Genomic DNA, 16,143 nt, shown 5'->3' on the forward strand with positions numbered 1-16,143 from the left:
AATATTAAGGAACTTTTTCTTGAGAGAATATCCGCGTTCAGTTTTTTTACGTTATTTCCTGCCCTATACGGCAGTGCTGACACGTCTCAAGCCGGCGGCCTGCTTGGGCTTTGATGTTGACAGCGGACCCACAGCTGGTTCGTGCGCTTCTTCCTCTGCTTTCTTATTGGTTTCAAATCCACACAGGTACAGATCGGAGCGGTATGATTGGAGAACGCAAGAGTCTATCAAATTGTGCACGCAAAGGGAAACTGGTTGTAGTAGATTGATTTCCATTCATTGCTGGTTATTTAATATAGAGTTGTATAATATATAAATAACAAAAATAAAATATGCATCCGATGCTCCTGGTGCTCTATGCATGTATTCGTTTCGTGCCATCTGCAAATGGGAAAACAGTATCGGGACTTTTCAGAAGCGAGACAGCAAGAGAGAACATTGGCCAGTACATTACAAAATTTCTGTTTCATGGTAGGTGAATACTGACATCAATGAAATCTGTGCGTATAGTTAGGTGACTAAAAAATCCAAGTATGGTGTCCATATAAATCGCGTTTGACAACGTAGTTTAATATAGAACGTTTCTTCATTTAAAATGTTGCATATTTCTGTGGGCTACTCATTTATTGTACCACTGCATACAGAATTACTGGGTTCAAAAACTGTAATCCACTGTAAATTGATGTTATAAACATTTAGGACTGTATTCGATCTAATCCCAGTGCAGCCTAACAATAAAAATTGAAGGTGAGTACAACTTAAAACAATTATCCGAAAGACGTTTCACAGAAGTTCTTGTGTCTACCAGGAAAAATAACTGAAAAAGTAAGATAGTGTACATCAAACTATTATGATACAGTGTAGCTCTTGTCTACTGTGCTTTTAATAGTCCTTTCAGCACTCCATAACTTCTGATATAATCAAGTACATTAATTCACATGATACCATAAATTATTTAAAAAATCTTCTGTAATCATCACTACAGTCACGACAGAACCGCTTTGCTTTGAATGTGTTGTTTCTAGTTTGTATATTACTTTGTATTTCTTTTAGTGGTATAATTTTGGGTGTTATCTGCTATGGTATTCTGGTATTCTGTAGAATATTATCACATCAACTATAATACGTCTTTGAGCTGTAACCTTTTTAATAGTTTCTTGTGTTAATGTGTTCTGTTAATTCAAAATTGCCGAAAAGCTTGTCCTGTAAGGTCAATCTTAGCTTTTCCAAATATTGAGCTTATTATTGACTATAGAGAAGCAAGAAACTAGGAACAAAGGTAATTATTTAAAACACACACTGCTTTCAGAAATGGTGTCTAATTCTTCAGTAAACGTAGTAGCATTATTACACATTTGCCTGCAAGTAAAAAAGCCCCAAAAATGTCATAGTAAAATGATTCTTACTTGTTTCAAATGTTACAAATGTTGCAATCAACCAATCCAATCTATACAAATTAGCTGCAGTGCTCCTATCTAAACTTTATCTAGATTTTAAATGGGTAAAATATTGTTCTAATCCTAAACATATTAAACATTTAAGGGTAAATGGGCCCATAGGTTAAACTTTTAATCCTGTTTCCGTATTTCAGCAGATGTACCCATATTAATAAGGTCAGTTTAGGTCACAAGATTAATAATAAGTATAAAGCCATCAAGATGCTTGCTAGGTGATACCTTTAGACCTGATGAGTCATCCTTCTATTTGCTGTAATTGTTGTATCCTCTGTTTTTTGGGATATGTGTTATTAAACAATGTCTTATAATTTTGTACCACTGTGCAAAATCACAATGCATAGTGTTGGTATTTTTACAGCTCATTGATTGTTTTGAAATTAATTTGCCTTCAAAGAAGCTTTTAGTTGTTTGATGATAAAAATATTAATAGCCTTAAGAGTTTGCCAAAGGTTGACTATTTATCATGCTCATAAAGATCTGTGTTATTTTACCTGCACTAAAATGCAGAACAGTGTACCCATTACAGTATTTAATTGGGGTGAGGAAATAACCTGCATTTTCTTCTGGATACGTATTAAGAGAATTGGTTAAGATATATATTTTTTTTTGAAAATATTCATCACTAGAATATGAAAGCAATATAAGCATTACATTTGCTTTAGAATTTTATTCACAGCCCTGTAGCTACAATAGTTACTGATGGTCTATGATTAACGATCGCTGTGTAGGTATTATTAATGTTAAATAGTTATATAGTCTGCTATAGTAGAATATTGTAGTGCAATATTAAGTGTTGTATATTACCAGTTTACCACACGGTGGTGCTAAAGAGCAGCAGTAGAGGCTAAACGCTGTATGGTGTTCTTGATACAATTGATGCAATTCATTGCAATTCTTGTAGTTAAGTACTAAAGTTAACTTGTAAATGATCAATTATAGATAAACACTTCCTAGATGTATATGTATATTAATAACATTTTAAACATCTTACATTATTTTTTAGAATTTTAGGTTTCCTCCTTTTAGTTTATGAAGTCTATTTATTACTCTGTGTGTTAAAGGAGGATATATGTGTGCTATGTATTGTGAAAGACAAAAACTTTGAATCTGTAGATATTTTTTTAAAATATACTACTACTTATATATTTTGTACTTCTAATGTATATAAATACTATTATTACTAAGGTTAGAATATCTCTGCTTTTCTTAATACGTTAACATTTTTTTATACATTAAAACCGGTCTTAAACTTTTATGTAAAACATAGAAAGCATGTCAAATTCACCAAAACATTTTCTAATTTAAAGTCATGAACAAAAAGACACACTCATTTGACAAAAAGTATACAAGTTTGTGGTCTTTTCCAAAACAAAACTGTATTATATTATAATGAGTTTATATATGTAATGCTGTGGCCATAAATATGTTCTAGCTGATTGTATTTTTACACTTAAATGTTATGTAAGTCTATATTATTTATCACTATTGCTTAATTTGGTCAGTTCTTAGGAAAGAATGTGGAATATTTACTCATGTTTATCAGATACAGTAGAAAATAAATGGATTTAAGTCTTCCTTTTCCTATTACCAGGAGAGAATGGTTTGATATACTGCAGAGTGGAGGATGTCCAGACAGCTATCGAAAAGGAAGCTAGACTGATCCTTTTCAGAGAGCAGTCATGGCTTAACCTTCTAGAAGGATACGACAATCTAAGCTGTTTAGAGCACCTTACAAATGCACAAATTTCAAGTAAGTACACAGCTTGCATGTCTTCAAATGTTAATTATTTTGAAAGCAAAGATATACATTTCCTTTAGGGCAAGAATGTTAAGCATAACAGCTAACAGCTTTTGACCGTGTGTTTGTAGCCTAAAGAGTTTCTGCTTAATGCTATGTCTTAATGTCTTAAATACCCTGGTGCAACACGGGAAAAAATGATTAACTAAACAGCCCACACAAAAATAACAGAAGCCTGTTAGTCTCATTAGTACTTAAAAGTGTTTGACATTATAAAGTCAAAATTAATTTTTGAAGGTTGCTAAACAAAGCAAGATTGCAGAGTGGCTGCAGACACAGAGCATTGTGCTTTCTCAGAATTCACATGTCTGTAACCACATTTTTGTGTCATGGTAGGATTTTAACTGGGATTTTCTCCTTTACACAAACTACACAAGGAATTTTTTGCTGACTTAATGTTATCTAAAACTTAATTTTTGGACAGCATTTTCTACTTTCTGTTCCTGATTTAAAACAATGACTTATATAAAAGATACAAAGTACCACACTCATTCCATTTAAAAAGCAAAAATATCTTCTAAAAGTAAAATTATATTGGAATGACTGCTATAAGGACAACTATGACTCCACTGCAGTTCTGTTATGGACACTCGACACACTTCAGTTTCAGAGTCACACAGTACCAGCAGACAGCAGTGAATTCCACTACTCTGTAAGACCAGCTCCCTCTGCAGAAGAATTCAGCTCTTTACAGGTTCCAAGGGGGCGACGTCTCTTTCTGTAATGGGCTAAGTTCCTACCAGCTCTGTTATAAGTACATTTTGTTCGTCTTATTAAAGTGAATCAGTGCTACTAATACTAAATGTCATGTACAGTAACATTTAGCCAGGTTTCATCATGTGTACGGGCTCTAAATAATCTCATTTGTCTCTTAAGTCTCTAATGCTGCATTAAGTAACACTAGTATGCAATGCAAATTCAACCCCCAAAGGACTGAAACTCACCAGAGCCAAATTAAATGGTAATATTAATCTTCATTGCCATTAGAAATACTATTAAAGAGCTTCTGAACTGCCAAACACTGTGGACTGTCTATTACAAAGAAGAGGCTTTGTACTCTGGAGCACAAAAATAAAAGCTCTTCTACATTCTCCTCTATTCCTCCATGTAATTGCTTTTTAGCATTTTTCATTCATTTTATTTTTCTTCTAATTTGATCTCCTTCAAGGTTCATTGTTATAACACATGCTAACTCATCCACATAGATTTTATATTTTGTTATTATTAAAATTAATATATTTTTACCTTTTGATTCTGAAATGAGTGATTGAGCACTGTATCAGCGTAATTCAAGTGTTGTTAATTTCTGCGCTGCTAATTGCACCAGTGTAGAATATGCATGCAGTGTTGTCTTCCATTGTTTCTGAAACAATGATCCACAGCCTTGTCAAGAGTCCTTTCTGCCAGCCACACTGGAAATGATATTGTTCAAAGGACTGGAACTAAAAATGAAAGGGCAGCATCATATGAAATAAAAAGCTTTCAGGCTTTGATGTACTAGAAATTAGAAAAAAACTAATTTAATAGCATTTCAAAGGGGTGTTATTGATCAAGGTGATACTTAATTTGTGAAATGATGTACTTATTACCATGTTGAAGGCAAAATTCATCCACTTTCCTAATAGCTATCTGAATATGCTTTATACTATATTGTGTTTCACGCACATTTCTGGGAGCATAATGTGTCAGAAAAAAAAATCTTTAAAAATTGCAATTGAAAGAATTCACTTAATTCCTTAAAGAAGGATTGCATTTCTCTAAGAAAATTACAAAGGCTGTTAATTAGTAATTTAAGTGAATCTCAGTAGCTTATCCCATTGGTATGATTCTAGTACAGCAGCAGAAATACGTAATTTTCAGCAATAGAAATGCCAGGCTATAAGTCCACAATGCCTTTGAAACCATACCTTTTCTTCACACTGAGATCTGTGATCCACTATAAGTGTAGATTTTGATGGTCATTTTACACAGTGCATTTATTAAAAGAACACTTTGTTGAGAGGTTTTGCGATCTTTGATTCTTCCTTTTCTAACCTTTAAGAAATGACAGTCAGTGATGCAATACTGACTCCCACAAATAGCCATAGAGATCCTTATAGATGTTTCCACAAATGATATAAATAATGATTACTGCATGCTTTTACAGATTTACAAAAAACAAACTCACCTAAGGTGTATAAGGCATAAATTAACTATTAATACATTTCATTTCCTTTTTTTGTGATTTTTTTAGTTACTCTGACTGAGGAAGAGCACAACCACACTATGCCACAGCTCCAGTTTCCCCAGACATGGTATTTAATGTACGTGGATCGGTACACCTGCCAAGAGGGTGATATCACTGAGGTGTTAAAAGACACTGCATTTGAAATAAAGATGTTTAACCCTGATTCAGCAGGAAATCCAATGGATCACTTCAGTGCTGAAGAGGCTGGTAAGAGATATTCTTAAGTTTGGTGATGTTTATTGGAGTTACCCAGAAAAACTGGTAACATCAAGGGAAATATGGTTTGAAATCCTAAATAAATATTTAAATGAATAATCAGAATGAGAATGCTCCCAAGTGACAGAACCAGTGAAGCCATTCATTTGGAGCATTAGTGGAGTACCATAGCCCAGACATTGTTTGCTCAAGCCTCTGTCATGTCCCTGATTAACCAGGATTCCCCAGGCAGCAACACACAATACCTACTGTACGTCTGCAACTTGCTAGGTGCCTAAAAACTTTTACTTCCCTTTGTGAAGATACTTTTCTCCTCCATTTGGTTCTAACTCCGTTGCCAGACACTGTTGTGCTTGCAGCATGTAAAATGATAAATAATTCTACTATGGGCATGTCAGAGAAGCATGTCTCATTTTCTTCCAGGCCAGGTACTGGTCTGTTGCTAGACAGCAGGTTTCCAGATGAGCCTTCTTCAGTCATGAAGTGGACATGCCTAATTCTGCAATTATGGCCTTTCCTGATCACATATTTAAAAATGGTACATTGAAAGGTCTCTTGTGTATTGCTTCATGACTAATGACACTGGTGTCTCACTAAAAACAGATGAGGAGAGATTTGTTATAAGTTGTTTTTTATCCATCCTTCTATCTTTTTAATGGGGCATTACTTCCTAGCTTGAACAAATGTTTAGCTGTTTTTCTGATTTGATTTCTCATACCTGATTTAAATCTCTTCACAGGTTTACATGACTTTTATTTCCTACTCATACTTGCATACTTTGTTGCGACCTGCATCTATGCTCAGCCTCTGTGGCAAACAATTCGAAAGGGTGGACCAATGCACACTGTTTTAAAAGTCTTGACCATTGCTTTGCTGCTTCAGGCTGCATCTGCTTTCTTAAACTACGCTCATATGGCAAGGTAGAGTATTCTTATTCATTCATTCAGTTGAAGGTGCTTTTATTCATAAAAAAAAACTAAGAAATAATATTCTAATAACAACAAAAAAGTTTCAATTTCTTGAACTATAAAATCAGTTAGATAAGTAGTAAGTAGCCAAATAATGGGAGTCATGAAATCTAATTAAAACCTTTTTTTTTGTTATTGTATTATCAAAAAGTCAGTGTGTCACTTTAAAATGCACCCTAGATTTGTCTGCTGAATACTGTATGTGGGACATTCACTGAATTTAGAGTTCTGTTTGTGTATGGGTCATGGGTATGTAAGGCTGCATGTCAGTGACTGATAGAATCCACTAAGTTTATTGGCAGCACAATGTTTCTTTATTTCATTGTTTTTTTATGTGCTGGTGATCACTGCTTTAGGAAGCAGCTGATCAACACATGAGCAGATACTGTATACTGTATGACTTTGTGCTTTCAATATTCATTTAAAAAGCTTTTAAGAGAATTTTCAGTTTAAAAAAAATGCAACAGCAGAATTTTCTCCTTTGGAGTTGCAGTAATGGGCAATATCGTAAGACCCTTTGTCTTGAACACTTTTCTTGATGTATAAAAATACACAAAATCGTTTTTTTTTTAAATATCAGTTATTCCCAAATAGAAATGTTTGGCTCAAATGTACTATAAGTATGATTTAAAAAAAATTATTATGTTATACATATCTTACACTACATATGCACCATATATTTTGGAATATATATATATTGGAATTGTTAGAATCAACACATTGTCATTCACAGATACTCAAGGGATGGCATAGGAGCACCGCTGATGGGTAGCCTAGCTGAATGTAAGTCATCTTTCAAGACTTGTCTATCTTTCAAACTGTCTATACTACAGTAAATAGAATGGAAGGATAGTTAGCCCACAGTTTGCTCACAGAGAAAATTAGGCTATATGTCCTGATTTTCCAAGAACAGATTGGTGTACAGTACTTAGAGCAGTCTCAAACTGGTCAAGAATATATATGGTCTTGGTGATATCAGTAAATGGTGATGGCAGTTTAAGTCATCCATTACATTGATGCATTTCCTTTTTTTCCTTGCAGTCTGTGACATGGTCTCCCAAATTCAGATGCTGTACATGCTTCTGAGCCTGTGTATGGGCTGGACGATTGGAAGGAGTCGCAAATCGCAAAGCAAGCCCCTGCAGTGGGATACTTCCCCAGCCTCTACTGCCATAGCACTCTCAGGCGTCATCACTCAGGTTGTAAAAGCTGCCTATTCATTGCTTATTGCTTGTTGCTTGTCAGGTTTTTTAAAGCAAAACAGTTTTAAGTGACGTGTCTTGAAAACTGCTTCTTTACTGGACTTTTCTTTCTTTTCCAAGGGGGCACTGCTGCTCTGGGAACAGTTTGAAGATGCTGAACACCACAGTTACCACACCCATGGCAGTATGGCTGGCTTATTTCTGATTGTTTTAAGGATCACCATCGCCTTGTTTCTAGCATCTATTCTGTATCAGATTATTACAGCAGAGAGAAGCACACTTAAAAGAGACTTTTACTTAAGCTTTGCTAAGGTATAGTCATTTCTGTTAATTGGTTCTGTTGGATCTCTAGATTATTTGTAGCTTTATAGTTTAGAACAGCATCCTATGATTTAAATAAATGTAGTCCTAGAGTCAGCATAAAGAAATAGACCCTAGTTCTGTTTTTCATTTACAGTATAACTTAGTTTCAAATCTCATTTGTATTTGTGGGTTGTATTTGGTGGTCTCAATTGATTTATGTTTGAAATTTGTATTGCTGCACTGAAGTCTATTGGATATAAAAAATTCAAAACATAGGTAGCAGGCAACAACAGAGAAAATGTGAACAAAAATACACATCAAGAAACAGAAAGTGTATAAGTGTACACTGTCAATATGGAAATATACCAGCTTTATTCTTAGACATGAGCTCCCTGAGCATTAACACAATCCTGACCTCAGTGACGCATATCCCTGATCAGTCTCTGACTGATCGAGTGTAGTCGTATGTTTAACAACTTTTCGTTTGTAGCTCTAGCCAGATGGCAAAGGTTGGTGTCTCATGTTGATGACTTTGGGTGAGCTGGTCCAACATATGTTGACTTGGACTCAGGTCAGTGAATAAAACACTGTACCAGTTTTATGGAGCAACCTCCAATGCTTTGTGACCCAGAGAAAATGGCCATTTTGGCTCTCAGCTGTCAACGTTACCACTGAATGGTGACCTTTAAACTTGAAGGTCATTTTCATGCAGAGAGCAAATCCAAAAACATATCTACTGGGGGAAAAGCAGACCTATACCACATGGGCTGAGACATCAAGCAAATCAACATAAATACAAGTTTGTAAAACACGTTTTCTATTATAAAGAGATTTTTTTTTAATGATCATAAGCAAGTACTCTTACAGTTACCAAGTACAGTTGTGTTCAGGAAGATGTGACGAGGCTACAGTACTGTACTATATGCTTTTTGTTCACTTGGCCACTTCAGTCCTTTTCTCTGCTCTTTCCATATTACGTTTTGCCATTGGTAAAAGGATTTTGACAAAAATGTGAACAGAAGGCAGTAAAGAACTTTTAGTGGCTGTAATGATGCAGAGCAAATAAAGAACTTGAAAAGAAATGCAGGAGAGAGGAAAATGGCACATGACTTTTGAGTTGAGTGCCAAGGGGGATTCTGAGAAGCTCTGGGTTTCTGAGAATGTTCTTGAAGGTTCATGGCTTGGAAACAGACTGACACTACTAGTACACAAAACCCTTTTGAGGGGGAAGGGGTTACTTAATTTGTTTAGTAAATGATTATTTATCCATTATGTTTATATATTTTAAATGAGTAAATTGAGACTTTACTCATTGTGAATGAGAATTTGTTTTCCATTGACTTAAAATAAAAGAATAATTGTTCTGTAGCCACTTATGTCTGCAAAGTACCTATTTGCTCACTTTTTAAATAAACAACACAATGCAACCAGTGAGCTTTTTTACATAAATTATAATGTTTTCATTGTGCATCACTACAGCACTACAGCTAAGTTAAGGGTTACTGCGTTCCAACTTAGTTAAAAATATTTTCTGAAAGTCACTGAATTAGAGAATGAATGGGCAAGGGCTTCTTCTGAATCAGAGCATGTTCTAATGTTTTTAATCAATTGAAATTTTACAATTTTCTTATTTGTTTTGTGGTATAAAAAGTTATCTGGTGACATGACGTGATTTGATGAGACGAGATTTAATTATGGAGTACTGCGCTATAGTGTTACTAAAGCAGAGACCTTTTGAGAGCTGCAATCAGTCTCAAGCTATCAGGCATTATTCTCCATAAAATTGAAGCCTTACTGTAAGACATGCAGTATAATTGCAACTGTTATTATAAATCCTTGAAAATAAGTGTTTCCCAATATTTGTTTTTGTTGTTTGTTGGACATTCCTCTCCTGATCTATTTAACTTCTAATTGTGCATTTTAATAACAAATGTATTTATTATAACACATGATATCTGGATTATGCAGAAAGAAAAAAAACTACCACAATGATTGGTTTCTGTTTATTTAAGTTATAACATTTGGGTCTTAAATGTGCAATAATGTCTGGTGTCTGAAATTTTCTAATTTACTTCCATTATAAACACAGAAAAAAATAATTTTGCAATCATACCTTTTCGGTGCGTGTTGCACAGAGAGTTACTCTTTAGGTTAAATGAGATTCACCTTTACAATTCTAAAATTTACTCAATAGTAAATAGAATACAGCAGCAGTTACTAAAGACAGTGTTTGCAGCCTACAGGTAAAGTATTAAGACAGCCCTGCAACAACACAGTAGTATTTTAGCTCACATTAATGGTCAAGCATGCTGAAGAATTGCAAAATCCAGCTATCACTGTTATTCTAGAGAATGTTTAGATTTGCTAATAAGTACAAATTTCTTACTTTTCTATATTTGGTCCCAACTCTAGGGCTGCTTTTTATGGTTCTTGGCCCACCCTGCTCTTGTGGTTTTCTCTGTGGTATTCAATGACTATCAGAGAGAAAAGGTAAGTAAGTTTATGTAAATATTGAAATGTGAAAACAGTGAAGTTTCTCAGAAATGTGACTTTTAGGATTTTCTTTCAGTAAAACGGGAAAATATTCTCCACTGTCTGATGACCTCTTACCTTTGATTTGTTTTTCTACAGATCATTACCATTGGTGTTATTCTTTGCCAGTCGATATCTGTGGTAATACTGTATAGACTCTTCCTCTCACGCAGTCTGTACTGGGAAGTTTCATCTCTGTCTTCAGTTACACTACCGTTAACCATGTCCAGTGGGCACAGAGGGCGATACTACTCTTAACACTGGATCACAGTCACAAAAGAGCTTTTATGTAGTATTTGCAATGGTGACAAATTCCCAGGTTTTTCTAAGGCAAGGAGCACTCCATTTCTGAAGGCCTGTCTTCATGTGTTGCATATTTGGAAAACCAGAAAAGCTCCTGCAAATGTGGAAGCAGTACATTCTGCAAATATCACTTCACATCTTGGGTGTGTGTGACAAGATAGATGGACAATTTTCATAATGCTGTAAAAATTGAAATGTATGTAATTTATAAAGCACATAATGGAACTGAATATATTGTATGTGTATACATTACGTCTTTTGGAAGTATTTGATAATTATACAAAAGATGGATGTTATTTTTTGTTTTGTTCATTTTTTCTTATATTAAAATGCTTGGCATAAATTGCAAAACTTGCCAAAAATGAATGGTGAAGAGCATTACGTTTTATTTCCAAAAAGTAATTTGCAGATAGTATGTGGTAGAGGTTTCCTATGGTTAAGAGTATACTTTGCATATTTTAATTATGTACTGTCATTGAGAAAAAAAAACACTTCTGGTTTAAAAAGCCATGGCCAGAACTAGTTACAAAAATCCTGAAGGACTGCTCTTGAACACTTGAACCAAATATGTACTTATGTCTCTTGAATAAAAAGTTGAAAAAAATTTAACTTGAACCTATATATATATATGTCAGTCTAAAGATTTTATTTTTTTTTATACTTCCATGGTTTGTGAAACATTTACTGTAAAATGTACCACTGTGAATCACTTTTAAATCACATTTTCTGTTAAAAAATGTCAGACAATCATACAAGGAAAGTGATTTTTTTAGAAAAAAGAATTGCTAAAAGTAATAGTGTATAGTGCCGTTTTCAAAAGATGCTTCTAACAGAAGAAGAGCAGAATTAGCCTTACGTTAAGCAGTATTTTAAATACCTCATGCTGGCAAGATTTAATTTAACATTATGCTGACACTTTCATTTATTGTGATTGATCCCCTTCTCTTATTTTTTTAAGTTTTAGAAAGCTTGTTTTGACAATTAAAGCCATAATTCAAGAAAAAGTGTTGACAACTATAGAGCACCAAAAAGGAGAAGCAAGAAAATTTACAAGAGATTTGTTTTTTAATGTACACATGGATGTACATCTCTAAGTGTGTTACTTTACAGATTCTGTTATTCCCATAATATGCAATAACATTCTTATTATGCCTCTGACTTTTAAATCATATAAAACTGGATTTTGAATTTCCTCCTTCACAGGTGAAAATTTGTCTCTCAGATTGGAAATGGATACTCAAATATAGTTTTTAATCATAAATCAGTCCTTTCAAATCAGTATCAGTCCTTTCAAAAGGAAATCATTACAGTCTTGTAATCTTAAAAAAGAAGACATTGCAGTTATCTACTGGAATGTTTTAGAATGAAGAACCTATACTTTTAGCAAATCAAGTACAATCCGGATGGTGCTTTTACTTGATCCATCTCATACTGCAAAATTGTACTATACATATATACTGGTCTGCATGCATATAGTGTACATTGGAACATTTGAGAGATCCTTTAGTAGTAGTTAAAAAAACCTAGATTTTGACAGTAAAATTTCAGTGTTTTTGTTTTTTGTGATTTTACATTTAGTGATACACTTGAATACAAATGCTGAATCTTTTTCCTCTGAACAAGATGTTCCGTTCAAGATGAGTCACTTTAGGGTTAAAAAACAATGCGTTTCCCTTCAGCATTTACTGTGTTAAAATTTCACAAGTGCCTGTAAAGTATGTACAATGTGTAAAATATTTAGACTGTTATTTCTAGCCAATGGAATGGTGCTTCAATCACATCAATAACCACTGTTGATGTTTTTGTTTTAAAATAGTTAATTCAATTTAAAAAAACAAGTCATGAGTCAGACTTAAATGATGCATGTTTTATATAGGAAGCTTCTAAATGCTGAGCATTATTTTCAGATGTAAATAAATGGATGTACATCTATTAAATTTTAAAATAGTTTTGTGTTCTTTATTTACTCTATTGATGCATTACAAGTACTGGAAATGTACTGCTCTTTTGTTTCTACCAAGACATTTCTAAGATTCTGTTAGCACTATGATAGGCTGTCAGTTATAAGCAAAATTGTATCTGAAAGAATAAAAAAGTGGTCTTATTTGATCAAATATCCATCCACTAACAACTAACAACAAGAAATCTGCATACATTCATTTTGGTATAATGAGAACCACTTTTTTATATGTAGTGAAAAATCAATAAAAAGTGTTGTGTAAAACAATGACTTTATAATATTACATTATGTTCTTTTAAATTATTTTAAGAATAGAAGAATTTCGCAATAGCTGGTCCATTGCTTGTTTTAAAAAATGTTATTTTGCAATTTGGTTACTAGAGGGCAGCAGTGTGTTGTCAATGGTCCTTCAGTTTGTCTGCTCAATTCTAACTCGTTGGTTTTTATAAGTAGACTGTTAAGGGCAGACAGACTCATCTATTTTGAATTGAATATAGTGTAATTTCGAACAGATATGGCATAAATAACAAACCTCCAAAAAACTCAAGCATGAGATATATATTTGTTATACTGAGCAAGGAATATCATTAAATAAGATGACAGAGTGACTTCCTGTTTTCAAAATTAGAAACTAGAAAGAAAATTAGATGACACAGATAATATTTTCATATATTTAACTGATTTTTTTTATTTTTAACAACCTACAGTATATGTAAACCTGTATACAGCAAGCTACCATCCCAAAATATTTATCCAAACCTTTAGTTTAATCTGTTACGACAATGCATTATAGCCTGCGGGCCTTCTGGTGCAAGTAAAAGCACACAAGCATTGACCATCAGGTTTGAATCTCCAGCATAAAACCTCTGCCTTGTATAATACTATGTACTATTTATAGTCACAACCATTGGGATAGTTCATACTAAACAGAACACCTTTGGATAAAAAGGTAGCTGGTTTCTTATCTATAAGACATAAATAGAAAGTTCAGGCTGTGATTCTGTAACAAGGTCATACAGCTATGTACATCATATGCAATAAAATAATTATATGTTGGCAATATGCTGTTCTGAATCTCCTTTATAATCAGAGCTTTGCAAAATGCACCAAAGACCTAAAGACCAGCATGATTAGAGTATATTAAAGATATGTTTGACAGGATAACAGGTACATGGCATCCTGACATTCACTTCAGTATTCAGACTTGCAGAGAGTGATGTCAATCCAGGACTTATCATCTTCACCAGCAGTGCGTATTCTCTCTGTGTTATGACCCCTGGATAGGAAGTGTGGCTGCTCCACAGGAGTGATAAACAAAAACCTTTCACTTTTTTTTAATTTAGTCTTTAAACCCACAGTTACCTCTCCTTCTTTAAAGTTCCCCACCCACTTCTCTTCAAGCTTACAGATTTACATTTCAGCATAATGCCCCCATCAGAAAAAGCACAAGGCAGGCCTGATAAGTTCAATAGTGCTTTGGGGGAGACCTCATAAGAGAGGTTTTGGAGCTATTTACAGAATTAAAATCCTTGAAGTACTAGTAGCTTCGGGAAGAGATCAGTTGTGCAGTTGAGTCTTTTGACAAAAGAATAATGCAGGGGGGACTCACATCCTGTGTAAAAGGTAGAATGGCACATCATACTAGACTTATCTTGTCACGTGAAGCAAGACTGGGATCATGTTTTATGGTCCACAAAAAATGTGTAAGCAACATCAACATTACAGCACATTACTTAAAGAACAATTGCTGTGTGAGCCAAATGAACAATACATTACTCAACCATCAGGAAGGTAACTAGAACACATTGGATACAAGTGAAAATCCAATTAAGACGGACAGGACCTGCTGTACACTAGTCTGAATACATTTATATTTGGAAAGCAAGAAAACAATTAAGAGTAATGAGATATACAGTAAGAATAATTTAAGAATATTTGTTCATAACTCTAATACTAGTTACAAATGTAATATGGTTCTAGCTAGGGCCTCTTGTTATTTTTCACCAGTTGCATTTTAAATGCATTTTAGTTGTACATAATGTACAACTGTTCACTGTATTTTAGTTTAGTACAGTACAAAAATACAATATTTTTAACCTTATTTATCTACCTTGAGTCCCGAATTATGAATAAGCTCTAATCTCATGCAGAAATTTCAATACCTTGAGTTTTCTATAGTCACCTTTCATATTTAATTTTGTTTGCCAATTTTTGGCACCTAGTGGAAACTTTTCAAATCTAAAATGGTCGATATTAATAAAGTGTAGGTGGGCTTTGAATAGCCTATTCTCCCTTAGAATCCAGCTCTGATTGAGAGTTTTAATTCAGGTTTGAGTGAGGCAGGTCCCAATGTGTAAACAGAACTTTAAGTTACTCACTACAGCTTTAATAGAATTTATGGATGAGCCCCCATAACTGCATTGCAGTATGATAAAACTAAAAAATTCTCCTTCCATTATTTGTAGCTTTCATCTGGAATGATGAAGGGTATATGGCACACTGCAAACTTGTCAGGCATGCAGCTTGACAGTACTGTTACTCTGTGCCCTTGAAGAAACACAAGGTTTTGCTTCAGCTACAACACTTCAGTCCTGCCAACTTCGGTTTTAACTAACCAGTCTGAGTCTGGGACAGTTGTTATTATCTGCATTGTACTGAACAGTGCTGTGAGGATTAAAAAGCACAATGAAGTTCATGCTGCAGCTATTGTAGAACAAGCCTGAAGTACATACCTCTAAAGCACATCATCGTCTGCCAGAACTCTCCTGAGAGGGGGAATAAGTTGTAAGAAGAAAGTGCACCCTTCAAACTTTCTAATACTGCTGGGAATACTATTTTTTCTCAACAAAGATTTATACATATTTATACAAGCTGAAATGCAGATATGAAGGGAAAAAAAATCTTGGAATTGCAGAGGTAAACTATATGTAAATGCCACAAAGTAATAGACTTGTAGTGCAAATCACACCATTTTATCTTTAATTTTGCTTTCGTTCCCCCCCCCCCCTTCTTTCCTCTGGCTTAAAGGTGCATCTGAGATATGCATTTAAGCATATTCAGAACACGGGGCGTGAAATTAAATGTGTGGCAGAGTGAGAAAAATATACAGACGCTGGAGATGCCTTAAAAATAGTCATTTATGCAGATCGAGAGGAGTGAAATCATTTGCAATGGGAT

General features: G+C 34.2%; 1 protein-coding gene and 1 long non-coding RNA gene across 3 annotated transcripts; both read left to right on the top strand.

The window, feature by feature from the left end:
* The first annotated feature begins 77 nt into the window (after window positions 1–77).
* gpr180 (G protein-coupled receptor 180) lies at window positions 78–11,615 on the top strand. 2 transcript variants are annotated; one of them, XM_088603608.1, is made up of 9 exons: window positions 78–186; window positions 3,049–3,207; window positions 5,489–5,689; window positions 6,438–6,618; window positions 7,400–7,449; window positions 7,708–7,865; window positions 7,989–8,180; window positions 10,584–10,661; window positions 10,803–11,615. In XM_088603608.1, the coding sequence occupies exons 1-9, from the start codon at window positions 114–116 to the stop codon at window positions 10,959–10,961; spliced, it is 1,251 nt and encodes a 416-aa protein (XP_088459734.1). In that variant the 5' UTR covers window positions 78–113; the 3' UTR covers window positions 10,962–11,615. The 2 variants fall into 2 exon arrangements, with proteins under 2 accessions (XP_088459734.1, XP_088459726.1); XM_088603600.1 differs by lacking the exon at window positions 78–186 and adding an exon at window positions 194–471.
* A 665-nt stretch (window positions 11,616–12,280) lies between these two features.
* On the top strand, window positions 12,281–12,951 carry LOC148676156 (uncharacterized). The gene is made up of 2 exons (XR_015926035.1): window positions 12,281–12,315; window positions 12,514–12,951. It is a non-coding gene; the product is annotated as an uncharacterized LOC148676156 (long non-coding RNA).
* The last annotated feature ends 3,192 nt before the right edge of the window (window positions 12,952–16,143 follow it).

The sequence above is a fragment of the Lepisosteus platostomus genome, chromosome 2 (assembly GCF_059453375.1).
Source record: "Lepisosteus platostomus isolate fLepPlt1 chromosome 2, fLepPlt1.hap1, whole genome shotgun sequence".
Classification (NCBI taxonomy): Eukaryota; Metazoa; Chordata; class Actinopteri; order Semionotiformes; family Lepisosteidae; genus Lepisosteus; species Lepisosteus platostomus.

Bases quoted from the DNA above. Each gene is read 5' to 3' on its own strand.
- gpr180 (XM_088603600.1), top strand. From the start codon at position 333: ATGCATCCGATGCTCCTGGTGCTCTATGCATGTATTCGTTTCGTGCCA. The intron at 472-3,048 runs GTAGGTGAATAC...TCCTATTACCAG, and splicing joins TACAAAATTTCTGTTTCATG to GAGAGAATGGTTTGATATAC. The intron at 10,662-10,802 runs GTAAGTAAGTTT...GTTTTTCTACAG, and splicing joins ATGACTATCAGAGAGAAAAG to ATCATTACCATTGGTGTTAT.